This window comes from Tachypleus tridentatus, chromosome 4 (genome assembly GCF_004210375.1).
Source record: "Tachypleus tridentatus isolate NWPU-2018 chromosome 4, ASM421037v1, whole genome shotgun sequence".
In the NCBI taxonomy this organism is placed as follows: Eukaryota; Metazoa; Arthropoda; class Merostomata; order Xiphosura; family Limulidae; genus Tachypleus; species Tachypleus tridentatus.
In genome coordinates this window covers 84,536,686-84,562,492 of record NC_134828.1, presented here as the reverse complement: position 1 = coordinate 84,562,492, position 25,807 = coordinate 84,536,686, and the positions used below count along the sequence as shown (strand labels likewise).

The window sequence follows — 25,807 nt, the reverse complement described above, 5'->3', positions numbered from 1 at the left end:
TCCGTATATCTGCTGTGTCTTGTGTCATATATATATATATATATATATATAATGTGTCCTGTAGTGTATATATATAAATATGCAATGTGTCCGGTAGTGTGTATATATATATATATATATGTAATGTGTCTTGTAGTATATGTGTGTATAACGTGTCTTGTAGTATGTATTTCTATATGTAATGTATCTTGTAGTATATATATATATGTATATAATGTGTCCTGTAGTGTATATGCATAGTATGAACTGGTTGTTATAGCAGAGTATTGTAAAAAAAAAAAAAATCATTTCAATTTACTGTAGAAATTACAGCAATTTCTTTGTGTTTTTATTCTAAGCTCTTTAAAAATTATGAAGAAGGCCGGTAGTTATAATGGACCATCAACGTACGTATTGAAATACCCGAACTTTTTAACCGACCTTGTGTATTCTTCTGTTGTGGAGATATACACGATAACCGGTTTACAGAAACTATACATCTTTTGTAAACTACCATTACATTGTAATTACTACTGCAATCTATTCTCGTTATTGAAAGCACGTTTATGTTTATGTTTTTCGATAGCTGTCCTGATACGAGAAAAGTACATATATATTGAGATATTATGTAAATAAATCCGTTCTGAATTTGTAATTTAGTTTCAAACCTTTTAAAAAGAGTATTCTTGCTGTCAAGTTGCATAAAAAGAACATTCTAGACTGCTTATATATTCAGCAACAAGAAGTGGTTTCGTACCACCTGTGGAATTTCATCCAACGATTTATTTGATATAAAAACAAGCTGGGCTCCTTTCCTGCCACTTCTAAACAGAAGATGAGAGGACGCCTGCTAGTAAATATATTCCTAAGCGTGGAATATGACACTTCAAATACTCCTTTTTTTTTTCGTCTTTCACGGCACGTTGTTCTACATGCCAACTCTCAAAGATAACTCCTTTCTGCCCCGCAGGTCAAATTTACGAGCGCGGCAGATGCCACGTGTTGTCAGATGCCTTTGTGTGACATATTCTTCCAAAAGTATTCTTGTTGAAGGTAGTAATATTATGACGACAGAGTAAGGAGAAGCAGACTGAACATCAGAGATCTAGACACAGCCTTGCGACGAACTCAAGTGGCAAAAACTGTTCGGTACGTCAGAACGATAACTGGTTGATCAGCTCAAACCTTTATAACAGCTTTTCTGCCATGCCATGCTGTGGTATTCAAGTATATATAATGGTAATAGTGCCTACACATGTGTCTCTGGGGAGACTGCGTTAATTTTCCTTTTTTTATATACACGTACATATATTTGTGGAGTGCACTCGTAACCAACCGCAAGGTGGCATGGCAGTGGGGAGAAAAGAAGCTTAGTGGCCTATGTCAACAACAAGACATATGGCCGTAAAGGCTCCCAGATGACTAAGCAACACTTGTCATTAACGTAAATAATGAGATTAGCTGCAATTCCTTTAATGACTACTTGTGGGTGCCAGATATTACACATTATTTACAGTTAAAACTTATAATCTTTTTGTGAAATGAATGTGCTTTCACATTTCAATTTTTATGTGCTCATTCCATTCCTGTAATATATATCAAAATATGAAGTAAAACCACACACACAAATAATAATAAAGCTCTTGAAAAACTTGAAGATTACTAATTAATAACTCTACACACGAAACACTGTGAATAAAAATGTTTAAAGGACCCAATTAAGTTTTAGTTAATTTATGGATGAACAATAGAAAAAGTTTGTGCTGAAACGCTTGTTACGAGATCTACCTATTTCTTGTTACGAAATCTACCTATTTCTTGTTACGAGATCTACCTATTTCTTGTTACGAGATCTACCTATTTCTTGATAACTCCATGGGAATCTGATTTTATTTTACGTTAAAAATTTAAAGCTGATAGTGCATTTTTAATCGGGCCCGGTATGCCAGGTGGTTAAGGTACTCGACTCCTAATCAGATGGTCGCGGGTTCGAATCCTCGCCACACCAAACAAGCTCGCCCTGGCAGCCGTGGGGACATTGTAGTGTGACTGTGAATTCCATTATTCGTTTGTAAAAGAGTAGCCCAAGAGGTGGCGGTGGGTGGTAATGACTGGCGTGAGGACGGCTCGTGCAGATAGCTCTTGTGTAGCTTTGTGCGAAATTCAACAAAACGAAACCACTTTTAATCACTGTAACCTTTCTTGTTTTCGTTCACAAGTTGTTAGTATCCTGATTTAATATTACACAGAGCGTATATGCAAATGTCTACATGTGCATACTACGTTGTGGAAATATTTTAAAATCTTAAAACATACAATTTTTTTAGCTTTATGCTTCATTTGCAGACAAATATTTATACGGACCATTACGCTCGACTTAAAACAAACACTTCCTGCATGGTCAGTTCTTAATGTGCCGAACTGTGAATCTGTGAGGGTCTATAATTCGCGTTTCGTTGCTGTAAAATCGCTCCCCGCACTTTGGGGCCATCGGTGCGTTATGAGTGTGACGGTCAAATCCCACAATCGGATTAGAGTAGTCCAAGAGTTGTTAGTGACTGCTGTTGACTAGCTGCATCTAGTCTACCAGTACAAGATTATGGACGGCTAGCAAAGATAGCCCTCGTGCATCTTTACTTAAATATCCAAAATAAAATCAACATCTTACTTTCTCACGAGAAACTCGGTAATTACACTTGGAAAGTTTTTTGTGTTAAAAATCTGTAGAAATTCTTTGTAAACAGTTTTGTTTGGTCAGGTTGCCAGTGATATTGTATAGTTTCCCAGAATAAATGTTTGATTAAAATTTCGCTTTCCGTGTTATGTATGTGTGTTTTCTTATAGCTAAGCCACATCGGGCTATTTGCTGAGTCCATCGAGGGGAATCGAACGCCTGATTTTAACGTTGTAAATCCGTAGCCTTACCGCTGTAATAGCGGGGGACGTTATGTATATGACTAATCTTGATGATTTGAAACATAAGTTGGTAGCATTCTCGTTCTAGCTCATCATGTCCTTTTCGTAACCTCATTTAATTTTTAAAAGTTTGCACATATTTATTTTCACAATGCTTCAACACATTCAGAATGAACTTCTTTAAGAAAAATTAAACTAACTTGCTAGAAGCAAGAAGCAAAATAATAGTGCAAAAATTGAGACAAATGGTAATAATCAATAGTGTAGAAACTTAAATAAAATGTGTACATGATACAGAACCTAAGGCTAGAATAAACTAACCCTTTCTTTCACATTGGAAAGTGAAATGTATTTTATGATATATTTATTGAAATAACCTGCCTTATGTTTATTTCTAACACACATACGAACATCATAAAGATGATAAAAATACATAACACAAAACAAGTTAGAAAGACAAGGGCCATGCCCACATTATACAGCATGTTTGTTTCTGCACTTTCCTCCTACCCTCGTTCCCTCTGTCCTCCGATGAGATAGGCGTAGGTTTACGGACTTACAACGCTAAAAATTGAGGTTCGATTTCCTTCGCTGGACACAGCAGATAGCACAGTGTAGCTTTGCTGTAAAACAAACCTCTTAGTTCTCGCTTTATAACAGAACCATGGCTTAATCATTTAAAACATTTAGCTGTGTTGCTGACCGTTTACACAAGGAAACTATAGATTAAGTTTAGAGTTTAGGGCAGATTTGATTTTTAATTTGTTATTTAATTAATGAATTTCCTAAATATCAAGTGGTTACGTTCAATTTCAGCTTATTTTGTAAATGTACTGTTCTATCCTGATGTACTTTTCCACTTAATTACTGCTTACTACTTTTGAATATTGGGAATAACTGTTCTAATCCCCTGATCAAATATAACGTTTAAAAATGGTGTGGCAATTTGAATTTGCCAATGTAATACGTTTGTGTAGTTTTGTATCTATTTAAAGAGGAATTAATATTTTTGAAAAATAAGTAAATTAATCTGGAAAATCATTTATATTCAAGTAATATCTGATTATTTACTTTAATATTTAATTAGGATATTAGTATATTTTTTACCAGATTACTTCATATAGCTTTGTTTGTTTGTGTGTAAAGCACAAAGCAATACGATGAGCTATCTTTGTTGTGAACACCACGGTTATCGAAATCGGTTTTTAACGTTATAAGTCTGCAGACTTGCCACTGTGCCACTAGAGGACAGTTAATATTAAATGTATTATTTAGTAATTGATGGTTCATTAACCTAAATAATGTTATATCTCGAAATGTCAAGCACTCATTTGCTCTTCTTTTTTTATAACACAATAAAATACAATTGAACACCTTTTTCCGTTAGTATTTATGTAATATATGCATGATCCAGTAACGCAGTTCTGTTGAGGCGTATGCCCATTTGTATCACTGATATTAAGATTATTTAATGACATGAGAACTTCAGGAGATTTGCAGGCTTACCCATTGCTTGCCATAACAATGAGTCGCAGTAGGATTTGGGCCAGTGGCTCACCGGTATGTCTGGGGGCTTATACCGCTAGAAACAAGGTTTCGATATATGGAGTGGCCAGAACACAGATAGCCCACTGTGTTGCTTTGTGCTTAACGTAAAAACAAACTTTTCACCTTCATTTAACAGATACCAAAAAAAAAAAAAAACAGTAATTTTTTTTCTCCGCGGGGATATTACCGCAGTGCCATCTATCATTTGTTGTATCTTTCGCAGAATTTTTTTTATTTTGAGCCATTTATATATAAACTTTTAAGCACTGAAGATGGAATATACTTGTTTCAAATAAATTATGCTATAGTTATGTAGGAGCTTCTACTCAATACGGCAATGACTGATCGTTTAATTTAGTCTGATTCGGTACTTGATATATAATTATACGGTGATAACTTGGATATCAAAGTTTAAACTGAGAAAGATCATCTTGAATATGTTATGAAGGAAACCCGTAGAGGTATCATCAATCTTACTCCACTAAACTCTAAGATGTCACTGATAAAAATTTCTGTTTAACCTGTCAGTTACTTCACAGTAAGATGACACTTTAAATCATCAGACTCTCTTAGTCTGAATGATACTTCAACTGTTTGATGGTTCCTTCTTTTAAATTGGTTTAGTTCAGTTGTAAAAGTGAGATATGATAAGAAGCCAGATGTTACTAGTCCAAGCTGAGACGGAAGCTCAGCCAGCGGGTTTATTTAGTTGGCGTTGTTTTCGACGTTTGTGCCTTTTTGTGCCCTGTAACAATAACCCAAAGGTTGTTTAACATTCAGAGTTGTGGTTAGAGATAATAATCAGTAGTTGCTGTCGAAGATAAGTAAGGTTAAACTATTTGTAACCACAGGAAACTACGTTTTATTTGGTAAATCCTGGTCAGATGAACTGATGTAAAAGAATGGACAAACGAAATAAATGTATAATCTGAAGTTCGTTGTTTAGAAAGTTCAGATATCTTCCATAGTATACCCAGAAGTAAACAAAAAATGATAACTGTTCTTCGAAAAATACGTTTGTAGTTTTTCATGGATCACTATTATCTTTTTCGAGATTTCCACTTTTTCACGAAAAAAATTAATCTAAGTTTTCCCATTACTTTACATTTTCTAAATAAAATAAATATATATATATACACAAAAATAACGAGGTCATTTGTTTCTTCTTGTTTATTCAGGGGTGCTAAACGTATATAGTTTGTAATAATACTTTGGATAACCGAGTGTAACATTTGATCAATGGTCCACTTTAACAATTAACCAATGAGTACGTTGGATGTTTCAGCGTAACAGTTAACTAATATGTACCTTGGATGTACTAATAAACAGCGAATCAATCAATACGTTGAATGTTTGAGTGTAACAGTTAACCAATATGTACGTTAGATGATCCAGTGAAACTGTTAACCAATGAGTACGTCGAATGATCCAGTTTAACATTAAGTAATGAGTGTGTATTTTTAGAATTATGTGTAGTTTCTTCAGTGTCAACACTATATGTGTCAAAGAAAGTTTAAACATCTTCACATAACGTTAACTTATCAATAGTAGCCGTCTCCATTTGTCAGACATGTCACTCAGTAATATCAATCTCGAAGTCTGACTGCAAAGTTAGTTCCATTCGTTGTACGATGCTATATACTAAGGTAGATAACAAGATGTTTTATCGTGTTCAGCAGAACAACTTGCAATAGCTATTTTGTTTTGAGTAGGTACGTTATTACCTTGAAAAATACCATTACGAGCAGAAAACATGTTTCATTATAAAATGGAACGTGATCTCATAAGATGTTATTGCAATGATATCTATCGTCTTTCAGTGTATTGGCAAGACTCGTCTTATAACATCAAACTGAAGCTCTTTCCAGACTAGAAATATCTATATTCTGATCAGTTTTAACCAAGTAATTGAACTGCAAAATTAACCTGAATTATTATCATATATGCACACAGTCATTTGGTAGGAACATGCTGAGTTGTTGACCACAGTTTCTGGTCATAAACTTTATGAGACGCCTGTTTCTTGGAGTAATGAATATTTGCGTATAATCTCTGTGTCATGGTATCCCATGTCATTAAAGCTGACGTCGTCCAACATTGAACTCTCAGGATGTTTAGACTGCTGTTATTTTCCTGTTTCGTTTCACTATTTGGTGGTCGCATGATATTTTTCCTGCAACTGTTACTCTTTGCAATTAAGTTGTTACCAGTACCACCACATGCTAACATCAACTCCGCTTGGCACAAAAATATTATACATGGAGTTGGTAACAGATGCACCTACAAGATAGGCCCCTGCTTGTGTTGTTTTGTGAAGGTATAATGTTTGAAACCGTAGTACAGTATGGATGGCTTCCCCTTATATTCACACACTAGGAAATGGTGTTCCCTGTTATTTATTTTTTTCAGTGAATAGGTTTGTCCCTTTATAGGAAGGATTTGTTTGTTTCGGTTTAAACGCAAAGTTAAAAGATGGTCTATATGCGTCTTGCTCACCACGAGTATCAAAAAACAAGTTTTTGGCTCACAAGCTTACCGCTTGTTCATTGGGGAGAGGGGAGGCTTATAGGGATAGATTAATGTCTTTATTAATAGCAACAAATGTGTCTGATTTTCATTCAACCATTGATTACATATGTATTTTTATGTATATTTTAGTTATCGCATCGAAACGAGTAGCATTATTGAATGGTACAGTAGTTACCATCAGGGTTCACTGATGTCTAGTGGTTGAAAATACATCATGCGTGATACACACATTTTATGATACTCAGACTTGTACCTTTCAAATGGTAATATTATTTTAAAGCCACCACGTTTCGTTTTGTCGCTTAACTGATTATTCTTAGTATTTCAGAGCTAGATGACACTTATATTTAAACACACAAATTTATTATATAAAAAACTAAGCCATGAAAAAAGTAAGGTAATAAGTAAACTAACATTTATGTTTCTACAAGGGCTTCAAGACGCATGAAGAGAGTTATACCTTATACTTTGATATATTCAATACACTAAACGCTTTTGTCTTTTGAATTTCGCACAAAGCTACTCGAGGGCTGTCTGTGCTAGCCGTCCCTAATTTAGCAGTGTAAGACTAGAGGGAAGGCAGCTAATCATCACCACCCACCGCCAACTCTTGGGCTACTCTTTTACCAACGAATAGTGGGATTGACTGTCACATTATAACGCCCTCACGGCTGAAAGGGCGAACATGTTTGGCGCGATGGGGATGCAAACCCACGACCCTCAGATTACGAGTCGCATGCCTTAACACGCTTGGCCATGCCGGGCTGCATTAAACGCAAATATATTAATATAGCCTTCTCTAATCACAGTAGTGTATTTTTATATTTCGTTTCTACTGATTCACTTTTGTTAGTTTGATTTTGTTTCGTTTGCTTGTTTGTAGTTAAGCTCAAAGCTGCAAAAAGGATTATCTGTGCTTTGCTCACCACGGGTGTCGAAACCCGGTGTATAGCGTTGTATATCCGTAAGCATGTTTTACACTTTCAAACAGCCTCAATTATTTTCAGCTATTACTTCGCAGTTTTTCAGGTAATAATTGTAACTGTATTAGCCAGAAACAGACTTTATTCGTACAGAACCAGTGCTTTTATTATATTTTTTTACTTTAACCAAACTTTATTAACTTTTTAATTTATTTTTTTTTTTAAATTCTTCCTTTAAAATATCATTAGCAAATGGCGTGCAACAGTCTCTAATGGAAGAGACAATTTCACCAGTCTCGTATAGTTAAAATTTTTAAAATATTATGACCTCGAAGTACTTGAATGTGGACGACTCAAGCCTAATCTGTGTAATTTTATTGGTTCGTTGTAACCTGGTATTTTAGGTGACACCTTCTAGTTTAGTTTTATGGTTATTTAAAAAGGTAATTGGGAAACTCATCTGTTATGTTTTTGTTAGAAGCACTTACAGCCATTGTGAAACAAGATGAAAAGTGTAGAATTCTTCTTTTGAAGCCTTACAATCGTACTTTGCTTCAAACAGAAAACCTGTCAGACGTTTCTCTTTTTTTATTTAAACAATTCCCTGCAACTTAAGAATTTTTTATGTATCGAAGGGAATGTCATCTTTTATTGAGTGAAGCCTGTATATAATACTCTCCAGGGGAGGTAGGCACGTGTGAAATAAACGTGCGGCCCGTGTAGGAATGTCGGCTCTGCACGCGAAAGACTACCGAGACAAAGCCGATAAGGTACACAATTTTCTGGTAGACCGAAGAGTAAAATTTATAAAATTTAACACGCTTTTGAGATTTGATAAGCACATTCAGTTTTTAACACATCAACACAAACAAACCCTTATACTAATGTACTTAAAAGGCAGAAAGGTAAATTGTGGATGATGTAGAGATTTTCTAGTGAAACCAATGCAACAATAAAGTCCTAACCGTTTCTTTTTCTCAAAGCTCTGTACGTAGCTATCTAACTGTTAATGTTGACGTACATGTTCATGACTTAGTTAATGGTGCTTTAGAGTCTAGAGTAACTTAGGAAATAAGTATAACAAAACTTGGTGATGTGATAAAAATACTTGTTATCAATGTACAGTAGAAGTAAACACACAAAATCTCACCGTGTAATCTGACTACAAAAGGGTAAACCGGCTTTGATGACATTACAGATATGTGTATGACATAGACGATAAAAAGTTAATGTCCTATCAAACTTCGGTGTCATAACTTCCCTCCGGCAACTGATAGGACTCCACTGGAACAAGATATTGATGTTTGTGTGTGGCTTCCCCTTCTTAGTGACGATCCTGTCACACAAGTCCACTCATCTAAAGGGATGTTTCTAAAGATGTATAAAATAGTATTTTCCCACGACATAAAGCAGTTGAATATTTTAATGGAAAATTTTTTGTTTTTTTTTGCAAAACTATGTACAATAAAAAATGTATGCTAATATCACACCAAAAATCTTCATACGTTTAATATGTTCAATAATAGAGAAATAAATTGAGATTTTGTTGAAAACTACAGTTGATAATTTTCGAAATGTATTGCTTTTATTGTACTGTGGGTTATCCTACATATCATTATTGTGTTTTAAACTAATAACGTGAAAACTCTAATTGATGTGATCATGCGATGGTCGAACTTTGCACTGATTAGGTTAGCCAATAAGTCTTCCGTTATCACTGACAGGTGTGACGTTTATTCTGTTGTGCAAACTGACTGAGCTTACTACGTAAGTCTAACATCATGTACCATGCACGTGGGAAAATTGAATAGCTTATGGTAAAAATTGCGGTCGTTAGCAGTGATGCCAGCTCTACTCTCTAACGAAAAAAATTTATATATAAAGACTGGATTAACACTAAAAAAAACACTGTTACAACCTACACACTCACTCGTCATAATGTGAGTTTAAAGAACAACACCAGTAGTAAAGAAACAGTGACCTATCTGTAATTATGATTTTATAGCATCATATAAAATAATCTAAAATAACGTTGACATTAAGATAGTAAAACAAACTACAACTGAAACCACTACTATTGTTGCCAAACTTACGAACGGACAGTGAATGTTTTAACTTATAAAAAATATAGCATAAGTACAATTTATTTCCTTTAGTTTGTATAGATATCATAACTTACAACTGATGGTATAATAACCATTTGTGATATTATTCTGCCTCTTTGGACTTTCACTTTCATTTCTTTTATAAAAAATGACCTCATTATTGTCATAATTAATGTGAATACCATAACTACTAAAAGTTAACCAAAATATAGAATTGGACAATAAAAGAAACTTACGGTTCTCTAAGAACAGAGTGAGAGCCAGAAACTAGTAACTGTACGTTGGCCTCACGGTACAAAAATTGTTAGCTTCATATGTAGCATGGCTCTCTGGCAAAATGCGAAGCTATATCTTGTTCAAACCGTTACAGGAATGTGTTGTGTTTCCTTGGTCAAATGTATTTATTAGATCTCAAATATCTCACAAAATAGCAACTGTTATTCTTTTAATACAATTTATACCTTTCATTGTTATTCTGTAGCATTAGTTTTATCTCTTAGTGATATTCTGTAGTACAAACTGTATCTTTCACCATTATTCTGTAATACAAGTATTAGCTCAAACTATCATTGTGTAAAACAAATTTTAACTCTCGCCATTACTATGTATTATTCTCATATTTATATTTGTGGTACACTCTTCAGGCTCTTAGTATATAATATAGCATTTAAACACCTATTGCATTTAATGTTTTTGTTTTTCAATGGAAATTGGAGTCTGTGATTTTAATGCATGACACAAACTATAGCCCACCTTACTGTTGTGTTAAACAAATAATAGTTCAAATGTATATTCTGAAAACAAGATGTGGCGCATGCTTATAGAGTTATTCTTAACCCTCCCTTTTAAATTGTTTATAATGTTTGTAAGGTAAGACAGAAATGACTTTAGCATCACCGACAAACAATAACAGCACTTAATGGTATCAGGTTTATCAATTTTGATTCTCCACAAACGATATTCGCTTTTGCGACAAGTACTCCCCTCATTGGCACAGTGCGGGACTTACAACGACAGAATACAGGTTCCGACACCCTCCGTGGGCAGAGCACAGATAGCCCGTGGTGTTGCTTTGTGCTTAACTTCAAACAAACAAACTTTTGCCACAAATGACCTAATACTGATTAAAACGCTTAGGTTTGTTTTTGTCATGAGGATTAATGAATCTATTGGAAGCTGTTGCCCAACCGTTGTAAGTACCTCAGGTGCTTCGTTTTGTGGATCAGAATTCACGAACACAACAGTCAGTGTAAATGCCTTTCACGTACAATAGGTAATTGTACGTAGCACAACCAAGAAAGACTTCTGTTTGAAAAATTAACAAGTCACATGTACACGAGCTGGTTTCACGTTATGTCCATTCAAACATCGCATGACTCAAATAGCTGAAAATAAAATGGGTGTGATCGGACTGTTGGAACTAGGGTTAAGAAATCGTTTTCCTCGTATACTAGTTGACTTATGAAAACTATTTAGGAAGAGTATTGTGATTTGTACATGACAACCTTAGGATGGATCTTTTTTGTAATAGAACGTATTCTGTAGGACTATTTCAAGATGTGAGGTCGTCATGAACAGTAACAACGTGGTGTGGCTCTAGAACCACTTTACATGCTCACACTTCAGTATAGTTGTGTGTGTTTTATATTTATGAATGTTTTCTAGCAAAATGTTACCCTTAGAAATATGCTAAACTCGACTGATGTCTAAGTTGTTTGATGCGAACAAGGTTCACATTCAGTGTAAGAACGTTTAAGGAAATTTAACAAGTTTCAGAAATTATATAACAATTTTTATCCTACGAGATTTAACGAAAGGTGCTATATGATGCAGTTGCCCCTATAACTTTGGTTAAAATTGTTTTATTAGTTACTGAGATCATGGTCTTTAATTACTGTCATTGTAAACATGGTTACTGAAACTCACAATACATATTTATTTTACAAGTATAAATGATATCCTTTCTGAAGCATTCTTTGCTTTTGCTGTAAACTATACGGATGGCTGTGAATACATCAAAGTACTGAAAGAATATCTTGAAGTGTTTACAGTGTGGTTGATGTTGATTAATATTTCTGTAATAAGGACATAAAGCAATCTAATTATTTTCACTTGATCAGTTTCATAAGAAATATACTTTATGTGTTTCTTGGTCATTCAACTGTTTATTTTTATGTGTGAAGTAATGTTTACATGGACCCATTTTTCGGTATCTTTATCTTGGTCTTAGCGTTCTGGCTGGACAGCGTTGATGCTCTTATGTGATACGTGTAAATGTTTTTATCCTTTCTCACTCATTCAGTCAGCTGTTGTGGTGAAACGTGAGCTCTCATCCCAGCTGTCCGGCGGAATGTTGCCATAGCAACCAAGCTTGTGAATCAGGCACTCATCCTCCCGTGTGAACGCAACTTCTTTTTGCCTAGTGAGAAATAGTTTAAACATGTTTCTACCTAAAAAGTGTTGCTCGTGTCTTTGCTAAGCCAATCAACATTAAGCTTGATGTTCACACTTAAAAACATTTCATGTGATTGGCCACTCGTACATGACTAAGAATTCAACATCTTACCATCCCATATGTGTGGATGAGATTATATAACAACATGTTATCACTTGTTCACATTAAAACGTCTTCACTGAGTCACAATTATAGCAATTAAATCTACACGCTTACCTCTTAAAGTCCAAGATACCTGTCCTCTTTTGGTGACTCATGGGTAAGTATCCATTTCTTGCACCGGAGATTAATTATAAGTTTTGCATTAATAAGAAAAACTGTTTTACTTTTGGTAATATCTTTTACTTCTTCAGGTCAAGGAAATCACAAGCACTCTTATACGTTTGGTTTGTTTGGAATTTCGCGCAAAGCCACACGAGGGCTATCTGCGCTAGCCATCCCTAATTTAGCAGTGTAAGACTAGAGAGAAGACTGCTAATTATCACCACCCACCTCCAACGAATAGTGGAATTGACCGTCACATTATAACGCTCCCACGGTTGAAAGGGCGAGCATGTTTGGTGTGAGGGGGATTAGAACCCACGACCCTCGGATTACGAGTGCCTTAATCACTTGGCCATATCGGGCCAGTTAATACATTATTTTTTATTTTTAGATGTTTAATAAAACACTTAATCTCAGTAGTGCAACATTCAAAATATTAGTGGAATAACTTTTTTTTTGTATGTTCTTAGGGACCTTTGTCTTATTTTAAAAACGTTTTTGAATAATATTGTCTTTAAAGAAACTAACCATTTTTCAAAGATCAGTTATTGAAAAAATTAATTAATCCTGTCAATTAAAAGTAGCATTTTAATGTATAACCATTTAGCAAAAATACTTTGAAAATTAGTTTAATGTTTTAATACATAGATTTCCAATATTTTTACGGCGTCCTTTTTTTAAAGATTAATTTCAGTGATTTACCAAATAGTTGAATCAGTGTTTGCTTGTATTTTAATAATTTCTATATTCACACTTTAGGAATTAAAAATAATTTCAAAAGGATACATTAACAATGCAGCATTAAACCATTTCTACATACGAAGCATTAGTGTCCATAGTCAGCTATTTTCTTTGTTTTTCCATCATAATTACAGAATTTGCAAGAAAAACAGTGGATACACTGGTGATTATTATCATAGTTATTACCTTAGTGAATCTATTCTACAATATGCAGTGGACTGTCTATTTTATTATACTTTTCAATTGTACAGGGAAAACAGTGGATACACTAGTGATTATTATCATAGTTATTACTTTAGTGAATCTATTCTGCAATATTCAGTGGACTGTCTATTTTATTACACTTTTCAATAGTATATGTTGATTTCAGTTTATACTTAAATATCATTACAAGTTCAACCAGTATTTTTCTCCTTATTTGCCGCTATTGAGCAGCAAAACAAAGCTATGCGGAGAAACCTAATATGCAGGTAAAACAAACTCCACGATTTTGTGCACCGCGAGAAAACAAAAAAATGGAATTTTTAACATAACGACAGATTTTGCGCATATAGGCTAAACAGACAGGTCAGAATCTCCTAGCAACGGCATAATTATGGGGAAAAAGAGGGGCAGGTCCCCTCCTCCCCCATTTGAAACATTTTTTTTAATATTGTTAAGTGGGAAATAAACCGGTTGTGTCTGAAACTCTAAAATAATTAGTCTGATATTTTTGTACATTTTCTTGAACACGAAACATTTAAATTTGTGCAGTCTAACATTGTTTATTAAAATGTATTTGTATCCCTCCCTTACCCAACGTTTTAGTCCAAATTCCTGTTCACGTCCTACATGGTTCAGATATAGTTGTCCCTTTTATTTGTTGACCAGACGAGAGGCATCAGACAGTAACACTTGTCGCCACAAGGGCTTTGTCTAGCTCCTTCAACTAATAATGGGGTTGACTTGTTCACTTTCATAACACACCTATAAATGCAAATGCAGAACATGTTCATCTGCATCAGAAATCGAACTTTGAACTATTCGATCTGTGGCCCAACGTGTTAATAACCAGGCCATTCCCGGTTGAGAAAACAAAAATAAAATTAATAATTTATACACAAGTAAATTGACAGAAATTATAAACGTGATGAGAATTTGACACAAATAAATTAAAACGATTTAAAATATTTTTAAATGTATAATTTATTAACTTTATTAAACACTGTTCAATGCTTCCTTTCTTTGATAATCAAAGTTATCATTTTAACCTTTCGTCTTATCTTAGAATTTTATCGAGATAAACGCTCTTATGAATTTAACAAACCGATAAAGGTTATTTTGTGGAATATTTGGTTAGATGAGAATTCTGTGAAACATAAAGCTGTATAAGTGACAAAAACGAAATGAATCCAATGTTATTAAAACCAGATCGTTTCATTACTACATTACTACCTGATTACATTACTACTTTCTGTTTCCTCGTATTCATGTACATATAGATGTTTACAAATAATGCATTTTTATATCCTTGATCAGGTGAAACAGTCTTAGCTGTATTTTTCACACATATTGTATGAGATATGTTGTCTCTATCCAACGCTTGAAACATTTTGCCTTAAACTTACTTGCGTAATTATAATCACTCCTCTTCTATTTTTTTTGTGAGTATCATACTACAGTTAGAAGACTATAACTTGATTCAGGTTATATACAATTGGAAATAAAAATCTGCTGGATTTTTTTGCTGCTGCCTCTTTCTGCTTACTTACATCAACATAAACAAACACAAACTGACACAAAATTTCTACATTTTATTCGTTCTTTTATAAACCCATAAAACGGAAATTAGAAATTTATGTAAGGAATCTAATTAATTGAAAATGTGTTTGATAAAATTTAAAAGTATTCTGTGAAATGTCACGTATAAACATATGAGCAATTTAAATCAATGATCATATCAGTGGTTAAACATTTACAGAGTAAATTTTAAACCAAAATGTTTATTTATAATGAATCGTCAAACTATTAGGTGTTTGTTTTGTATATGTGTGTGCAAGAGAAAGTCTATTAAGTAAATTTAATGTTTATATATATCTAAGCCTATAAGTTAGTTTCACACAAACACAAAATTTAAAGATTTAGTTTGCAAGTGGTATCTTTTGGTTTTTAATTATCATATGATGTAGCAACCAAAACATAACAACATACAGAAATAAAGTATTGAAATTGTATTCTATAATTTATTTCTGTATTCCAGTAGTGGTATGAATAAAATGATTTTATCCTGAACCTTAACTAATAAATAACTCTCTACAATAGGATACAGAGCACAGTAACCACGTGTTGCTTCTAATTTTTGTTATATTTATTATAGTTCTTATTTGTTTCAGTTTCTACTATCGACTCAAGAAAGATCTCATCAAGCCGAGGTAAAAAAATTGACAGAGAAGAGACTACACTATCCTCAGTTCACGTGTTACCTACAATGCATTTAGATATCTTACCGTCCCCAGGAGCTGCCAGTGTAAGTTCTCCAGGTAGCCAAACTTTAACATTAAGCACCAATCCAAGTCCTAGCTGCTCTAGTTTCTCTGGTGATCTGAGTACATCCTCGTTTGTAACATCTCATTTACATGGAGATTGTAACCAAAGCTTAGACAATTCTCCCTTCATGAACTCGTCTTCTTGTCACCAGCCAGTTATAGATACACTCGTTAATTCCCTTGTTTCTGCGTCAGAAAGCATTCAGAACTTTGTTGAGACTAGCTCAGATAATTTCTTAAACTGTCAGGATAATGTTTTGGATTCTCTTCTTTCTGCTTCATCTTCAGACCAACTCTTTAACAGTGTTGCTGACTCCGATTTAATGGTAACGACGACAGATTCTGGGAGCGTTCTTGGCCTTCCTGATATTCACTTTGGCACTCAGGAGCCTTCTGTTAACCAAAGTGACATTTCTTCAATCCTCCTACAGCCACAAGAGACGTTATTAACCAATCCTGTGCCTGATCCTGCTAATCGTATTTCTTCTGACTTACCATCGACTTCAAATAACACAACTGTGCCATATCTACCGTGCACATCAGTTCAAGAAGTCAAGGAAGAAACTACCTGGAGTAGGTATTCACTTCTGCCTTCCATTGGAAACATCCAAACAAATGCCAATGAGTTTGCTCTTCCATATAACAACGTAATGGCACCAAGTAGTACTCTCTGTCAGTACTCTGGGACACAGAGCTCTTTATCAGGATTTCATTCCAGTTGTGCGGAAATGTATCCACCAGCTTCTAATTTTGTCAGTCCTCGACATTCTGCGAGGTCATCCTTTTCAGGCCGTGGTTCACGCGCGACTGGAAAGAGAGCTTTGTCAATCTCTCCATTGTCGTCGGATGGGTTAGATCTGAATACTCTGATCAGGATATCTCCCACATCCCTGGTATTTCAGTGGAATGGGTCTCGAAGTTCTTCAGCGAGTATGTCTCCTGCCTCTGGAGAAAGACACGGTTGTTATGGTCACTTGTCTGCCAGAAACAGTAGTAGCAGTCCACACTCGGGTTCTGGTTCTTCAGCTTACAGGATGAGCATCTCTTACACTCCACAAACAAATACCAGCGTCAAGGATGCTAAGGATGACGTATTGGACATTGACAGTCACTTCTTGGCCTGCCAAGATATGCAAAATCTTGAACAAGGAAATTACGTTTTGTCTGAAGAGTTTACCGTACCAGATCAAGTAATTATTCCTCAAAACAATCTGCAAGTAGTGGAACAGCAAGATAACATGTTTAAAACTGAACAATATGATGGTGGTTGTATGTATTCTTCTTCCATTTCAGCGCCCTTTAGACCACCACCACCACCCCCTCCACCCTTGCCGCCATTGTCAAATCGTCCTCCTCCTTCTTATGATCAACATATGGCCAGAAAAATTGCTTTGCAAAAGAAAAGCTCTTCTGACAGCAGTCATCCGTCGAGCTATTCCAGCTTCGATAGCTCAGAAGGTGATCGACTTGTCGAAGGTAACGACAGTGATCAGGGAGCCAAACAGCACCACGTTTGCAGATGGATCGACTGTAGCGCTGTCTTCAGTGAGCAAGAAGATTTAGTGAAACACATTGAGAAAGCCCACGTTGACCAAAGGAAAGGTGAAGACTTCACTTGCTTTTGGCAAGGATGTACACGCCGCTTTCGTCCCTTCAACGCTCGTTACAAACTACTAATCCATATGCGAGTTCACTCTGGAGAAAAACCCAACAAATGTAAGGTACGTTAATATTTTGTCTAAAAACGTCATTGTGTATCTAACAAAAGAACAAGAGCTGTGTCACTCAGGGAAACATATTTCGTGTACTGCAAATAATATAAAAAAATGTATCACCGACAACAATGGTAAATTATCAAATTTAATCTAAAATTATTAAGAAGGATGTGGCTTTTTTATCAGATGAAATCACCAGTCAAATGGACACTCTTTAAAACTCATTTTTGCTTTAATCTTAAACAACTTTTGGGTTGTGGGATAAAAGAAAATAGTAACATGATAATCATAATATTTGAAACCATATCATTACTTGTAAACGACTAACTGGGAATTATAATACAACAAGAAACATTTAAATCCAAAAATCTCTAAATTATTTGGCATGACAATAGTTAAAAGGAGCTTACATTTGTTTATAATTTCTAGGAGAATTTCCTTTTGGTTTTTAATGTTGCATAGAACACAAAACAGAAAAAAAAATATGTGCCCAAATACATTCCTAACTTTTAAATTACACGTCCTTCTAACGCTAACCATATTTTAATCCAAGGAGATTACATTTAGTTATTTTAAATTAGTGTATCCAGCACCTCTTTCAAGCTACACAAGTTTTAAGCTGCATAGAAGTTTTAACATTTTCACCTGATCCCGTAATATAAATATTAAAAAAGAACAACATCATCACGTTGGTTACAGTCCTAGCCGGAGATTTTATTTTTTACAAATGTCAGATGATGACGTTCCTATCAGTGTTTAAACGCGAGAGTCTAAATTAACGCACGGTCACTTAGAAAGGACTGTTTCCCATGCCCCAAAACGGCGTGCTTAACATGTGGTGTCGATCATAGAAGAAATAGCCTGGTATGCTTGCATGGAGTGGTCAAAAAAAGATAAATTAATTTGCAGCTATTTGAGGTAGAAACATTATACACAGAACCAGCTTCCTCGGTAGCTACATTATCTTGGTGCTCTGTACTCCTAACTGTATACGTACATACATATATTATTTTACATAAATGGTACTGTATGTGAGTCTGTATCAAGCAATGTTCTTAGGGTGGTGATCTCACCCACCGGAAGTTAAATAAAAGAATTAAAGACGATATATAAGTAGAGAATGTAAAGTTATGATTTATGTCGGAAAGAGAAGACAGCCACGTTAAAATGGCCACACATTATTTGTGAACCAACAGTTGAGAACGGGGAGAACTAAGGCGACGCTTGTATTTTGTTTCACCACTGTAAAGTCACAGGAACTTAGACCTTCTTCTAGCTAAACAAGTGGCATTTAGAAAAACGACTTTGCCAACATTAAAGTAGCGTCTGATGCTACTTCTGTTTCGTAGTTGAACAAATTGGTCAAGGTTGGTTTATACACGAAGAAAGTCACGCCTTGTTGAGTTACGCCGTTGAGTACCGTAATGTAACCCATAGGTGAAAAGTGGTACTCACTTCTTGAGTATATTTAAGGTTCTATTCCTTATTAAGTTAAAACAGTAAGCACCATAGGTAAAGTGGTACTGGTGTGTTACGTAGGTAAAAAGTGGTACTCATTTCTTGTATAAATTCAAGCTTCTGCACCTTAACATCTATTGAAGTAACTCAACACTATATGGATTTAACACAACATACAACATCGGTAGCTTTGATGAAATGGTTTAACAACTAGGTCTGATATACTTGCAATATCAAACTGATGGAATATTTTTTGTAAAGATGCCTGAAGTTAAACAGACTTAGAAATGTTATATTTAAACAAGTAGCAATCTCTTAATGTTAGTTAATAATTTTTGTGATGTTTTTTCCCCTCGTAGCATGGGAATTTACAAACCATATATGTTTCAAAATGACAAACAAAATGTACTATTTGAAAAAAAAAAGATTTTTTTAATCTTCAGAGAAGAAGAAAAATCGACAAATGAAGTTCGAATCCTCATAAAAATACACTTTTTCCTATTGTCAGTGTTTTCTAATTACACAATGATATAGTAATCTACCACGTGCAAATAAATAGACAGAGAATCTTGTTGGTTTATCATGACAGACAGATAGATTAATTACATTTTTTCTTTACTATTCATACAAAAACATAATCTGTATCATGACTTCTCAATTTCAAACTGTTTATCCTAACTTGATATCAATAGCTACATTCTTTACGATATGGTAGAAGTAATATTTAACAGTGGGAACACCTGAGAAAAGTTATAGTTTACACTGACAAGTGTTTAACAAAGAGAATGAAAAAGGATAATTTACCGCATAAACAACTAGTGATAAGCCTGAGTCCACTTAATCAACAAAACACAACTTAGTAACATATTCAGAACATAATGATATTTATTAAACTATTCAATAAGTCATTTGATCCCGTGCGAAGAAAAAAATATTATTATTAAAAAAACGACAGGAGCTTGACGTTTAACTGAAGTTCATAGGCCCCTGGAACCCTGGGATGCTACTCGGAGGCGTCATGTCGCGACAGTGTGCTTTACGTCGACCGCGTGTCGTTTGGTGTAGATATTTTCGCACTGCGATTTTGTCTCTACATGTTTGAACTTGCCTTATGACGCAAGGCTCAAGGAATTTTCGTATTAGATCTGCGTTAATTGAATATCCCAAATCAATCAAATATTTTAAAGTACATATGAAAGTAACCACAACATCCTTTGGCCTTGATTGTCCGGGACACCGTTATATAACGTAGATAATTTAATATGTTGTGGTGGGTAACCTATCGCTATGATAGTCTAATAGACTAGCTGGAAAGTGAAAACGTCCCTCTCTGGAACATCAGTAAGTCTACGATTCCCCTCGGTAGACACACCAGATAGCCCAATGTGGCTTTGCTATTAGAAAAAAATACACATACACACAAACAGTTCCAAAATTCACGATGGTAACCTCAGAGATAACTGTAAGAAGTTAATAGGAATGGAATTTTACTGATGCATAGTACGACCATATGTGTCGAGCGTATGTTTGAACTACATATAGTAAATTGAAGAATTATAAATGCGATTTGATATGGTATAAGATATAGTAATAAAGATTTGGCCTGTAGGGATATGTATTCATTAACAGTAGATATCGTTTTGTACTCACATATCCAATGAAAGTTATGAATACATGCTCAAAGAGTGACTAGTTCACACGCAGAGTAAGAGATGCCAACGCGCCCCGTATGGGTTAGGTAGAGTAAGGTTTATCAACACAACCAGTTGAAGGTTGTCACCACCTACAGAATAATGCTTCCCAACACATCAAGTATAAAGTTTAGCAACACAACCAGTTGAAGGTTGTCACCACCTACAGAATATTGCTACCCAACACATCCAGTATAAAGTTTAGCAACACAACCAGTTGAAGGTTGTCACCACCTACAGAATATTGCTTCCCAACACATCCAGTATAAAATTTATTAACACAATCAGTTGAAAGTTGTCACCACCTACAGAATAATGCTTCCCAACACATCCAGTATAAAGTATATCAACACAACCAGTAGAAGGTTGTCACCACCTACAGAATATTGCTTCCCAACACATCCAGTATAAAGTTTATCAACACAACCAGTAGAAGGTTGTCACCACCTACAGAATATTGCTTCCCAACACATCCAGTATAAGGTTTATCAACACAACCAGTAGAAGGTTGTCACCACCTACAGAATATTGCTTCCCAACACATCCAGTATAAAGTTTATCAACACAACCAGTTGAAGGTTGTCACCACCTACAGAATATTGCTTCCCAACACATCCAGTATAAAGTTTATCAACACAACCAGTTGAAGGTTGTCACCACCTACAGAATAATGCTTCCCAACACATCCAGTATAAAATTTATCAACACAACCAGTACAAGGTTGTCACCACCTACAGAATATTGCTTCCCAACACATCCAGTATAACATTTATCAACACAACCAGTTGAAGGTTGTCAACACCTACAGAATAATGCTTCCCAACACATCCAGTATAAAGTTTATCAACACAACCAGTAGAAGGTTGTCACCACCTACAGAATATTGCTTCCCAACACATCCAGTATAAAATTTATCAACACAACCAGTAGAAGGTTGCCACCACCTACAGAATAATGCTTCCTAACACATCCAGTATATAGTATAGCAACACAACTTTTGTAAGCTTGCCAATACGTACAGAATAAAGTTTTGAAACACGTCCAGTAAAAGGCTTTTTAACATATCCAGGATAAGAATTCTAAATGCGTCCAAAGTAAGGTTTGTCAGCACGTCAAATGTGATTGTTGTTATTATGTCAGAATAAGGTTTGTTGAATAATACAGAAGTAGGCTAGTCAATACTCCCAGAATAAAACCTATCAACAGATCCAGGATAAGATTTGTCAATAAACCGAGTGTAGGATTTGTCAATATATCCAGAAGTAGGTTTGTCAACAAACACAGAAGTAAAATTTGTTGATACACAGAAAATAAGCTTGTGTCAACAAATCCACAACAACAATTGCCAATAAATTCAGAATAAGATTTATAAACACATTCAGAGTAAGGTTTATCAGTGTACTCTGAGCGAGACTTTTGTTGGCATTTTCAGGGTAAGGTTTTTGTTCACTTCGAGAGTAAAATTAATGAACACACCTCAAGGTTAATTGTGTGCTCACTTTGAAAGTAACAAAATGATTTGTTAATACGTCCAGTTCAAGGTGTGTTAACTCGCACATATCACACTTTATAGAGAATAATCAAACACAATTACACACACACGTTCAGAGTAATACTGTAAGTTACAGACACGTGTTAAAAATCAGTTATTGAAACACATAAGTGGTATGATATATACATACATCTGATGTGATGTGTATACACATCTTAATGTTTACGTGTTTTAATAATATAAAACTACCATTGCATGTAAGTTATAGCTGCAGAGCTTTGAAATATTAACACTATGTAACACAAATTTTATTCCTGGATAGTATGTGTTATTTTTTAATTGCTTATTCCCTTCAAACTTTGCTTTTGCGACCTGGATAACGAAATTTAGAAATTTACCTATTTTCTATGTAAAAACTGGCAAATTTGCACATTTTCATTTACATAAGGTCTGAATAAAACAACATATGAATCAAGATTTACATGTATTTATACTAAAGTTATACAAAAATAAACAACTTTTTTTTTAGAAGTGAATAGTTTTTTCGAGATTTGCGACTGTAATGTAAATCACTTTCATGTATCAGCCCCCAAATCATGTTTTCGTTATACGCTCCCAGGTCACAAAAGCAAAGTTTGAAGAGAAAAATAGGTGTTTTACATTTACTTTAGGCATAAGCAATTGGGAAATAACACTTTCTGCTCAGGAACAAGAAAAAGTAAAAATTTTGTTACATAGTGTAATTTATTATATTTAATTATTATATTTAATAAATTATATTAAATTTATTATAATATTTAATAAACCTACTAGTTTCAAAGATCGAAACTAGTAGGTCAGGGAATAAGTGTGTAACTCGTAATGTGATAGGAAAACACTAGAAGCTTGAAAACATTTGGTGAAGACAACAAACTATGAACCATAAACCATTACTTAACCATCAGACTAGACTGAGAACGGTAAACCCATATTTGAAACAACAGACTATTAACCACAAACTATTAACCAAACAACAGACTATTAACCACAAACTATTAACCAAACAACAGACTATTAACCACAATTTATTAACCAAACAACAGATAGGAGACACAAACCTTTAGTGGTGAAGCAACAGACAAAGAACTATAAACAGTTAACGAAGCAACAGAAAAGAAACTACAAACATTTGTGAAGCAACATGCTAGAAGTCACAAACCACAAGTCAAGCAACAGATTAGGAGTCCCCAAAACTAGTCAAATAAAAAAGGTAGCAGCCAAAAAACACTAGTTATACAACAGTACAGTAACCACAAATCATTAATGGAACAGAATACTAAGAGTCAAAAACAGTATGTAAACAATACACAAAAAATTTATTCATATCAACAAATTAAGAATTGTATAACCATTAGTTAGCCAAGAAACTAGGAATAATAAACTATTGATCAAATAACAAATTAAGAACCACAAACCATTATCAAACAAACACATTTTGAACCAGTGGCCGTAAGTCAAGCATCAGACTAAAAATCAGTCCGGGAAGCTAACCCATAGTCAAAAAATAGGCTAGAAAGCAAACCATTAGTAAAAAAAAAAAATACAAACTTGGAGAAACAAACAATAAGTCATTCAAAAGAATAAAAAGCACAGAATCAAGTCAAACCAGTAGATTAAGAACCATAACACCATTAGTCAAGACTTTTTAAGAGGTACCCATTTAACTTACGAAAAATATGAAGTTTCTAAACATATATCTGTGAGACAATAGATTTATTTCTATTCAACATTTCGCCATGAAGTGAGACGTAATCAAGTACCATTTGAACCTCACGTTATGTACGTTATATTGTCTCCCCATTATAGTCAGTACGTTGTATTCTATTATCCCACAAATTAAACAAGGCCACAGACTATTGGTCAAATAACAGGCTAAGAAACGTAAACCATAAGTGATTCAAAATACTAGGAATCACAAACCCTTAGTTAAAAAACACACTAGGAGACAGAAGCTTTAAATCTAGAAACAAAGTAGAAGCCACAAAAAGAGTAAGTGAAGCCAACATACTAAGAATCGTAAACTATTAGTCACACGACAGGCTAAGATATATAAAACAAGTCACACAGGAGACAAAAAACCACATAAGTTAATCAAGTTAACAGGCTGAGAACATTGCGTTATTAACCAAGCGAACGAACTGGGAATCACAAACCAATCTTAGAGGTGGAACAAAAATTGGATAATGCCAAACAATCAGACTTAGAATAATAAAACAAGCAATCATTAATCAAGCAACAGACTAGAAACGTTTGAGCCTTAAGTCAACCAACAAACTAAAATATTAGAAACAGTAACCAGGACAAAAATATTTGAAACTTCAAAACCAGCAGTCGAGCACTAGATTTAAAGCTATAATTCAGTTTAAACTAGGAACTTGAAAAACTTATCTCATAAGAAAAGTTTAAAAACTTCAGATTATGAATGAAACTATTATTAATGACTCAAGAAAGACTTATTGATTCTTTTCTCACCAATAAAGATAAATAAGAACTTAAGTTAAAGCTGCTTAAACATTGTTTTTATTTGTGTTAGTGTCAATCAGAAGAAAACCAGAAACAGCACAACTTATGCTAATCGTCTTGATTATTAAACTTGGGCTCCTATATTACTGTATTCACAAGTTAACGTATAATTACCTACATTTCGAAGGATAAAAACCATGTGTTGTAGTATACTGATGTGTAAGTTTATCTCTACTGTACTATTACTATTTAATACGTACTACCACTTGTAACTCTATGTCATTACACCTTGGTAGTATGGTGTGTGTTAAAGTTGACGAATAGTAAGTACATTGACGTGAAGGGAATAAGAAAGAAGCGCAGATACACCGGATGTGAAACGGATTTATTTTCACAACATTTACAAAAACTCCTCTTATGAATACACACACACACACACACACACACACATACACATGGTGGGTGCCGCAAGGCATGTCGGGAACCGAACAAGTGCTTGCTATTTTGCATGCATGGTGCTCAAACCTCCTTTCCTGTTACTGTTTTTTTCTTTCTCTCTGATTTTCTTCCACCCTCCTCAAAATGTTTATGCCTTTTTATTTGACTATATTCACAGCCATAGAAGGAATTTCCTGATTGTTATTTTAATGAGCGTTTGAGTTGCTTGCACTTTGAAGGAATTTTTATCATTCAACAAGTGCCTATGTTAAATTTGATCACCTTATACAATACCACATGTTAGCAACCGGTTTTTAACGGTATTCATTCTGCAATACCTATTAATTATTTACAGAAAGACAGAGGTAAACAGAGATAAAGATAGAAGGGAAACAGACAGAGCACCGATGCTTGCTTATCTTTGTTTTTCGAGAATTATTTTGTATATTTATGCTGGTCTACTTCTCAGCTCTAGTTCTGTTCAACTCGATCAAATTACACTTATCGTAGTAAAATAGAAAACGTT

The 25,807-nt window shown here is 34.5% G+C and overlaps 1 protein-coding gene across 13 annotated transcripts in view; it reads left to right on the top strand.

The window, feature by feature from the left end:
* The window catches only part of LOC143249592 (uncharacterized), a 75,768-nt gene that overhangs the window by 22,647 nt on the left and 27,314 nt on the right, over positions 1–25,807 (top strand). For 12 of the 13 annotated variants that reach the window (XR_013027848.1, XR_013027849.1, XR_013027845.1 and 9 more), the window contains one exon: positions 15,833–17,706. Coding sequence is in view for 5 of the 13 variants with exons in the window: in XM_076499712.1 (XP_076355827.1) it covers positions 15,833–17,706 (1,874 nt within the window). In the remaining 8 variants the exon portion in view is untranslated. Of the gene's footprint in view, positions 1–12,582; positions 12,715–15,832; positions 17,707–25,807 lie in introns of those variants that run through there. The other variant, XR_013027850.1, reaches the window with a different exon arrangement.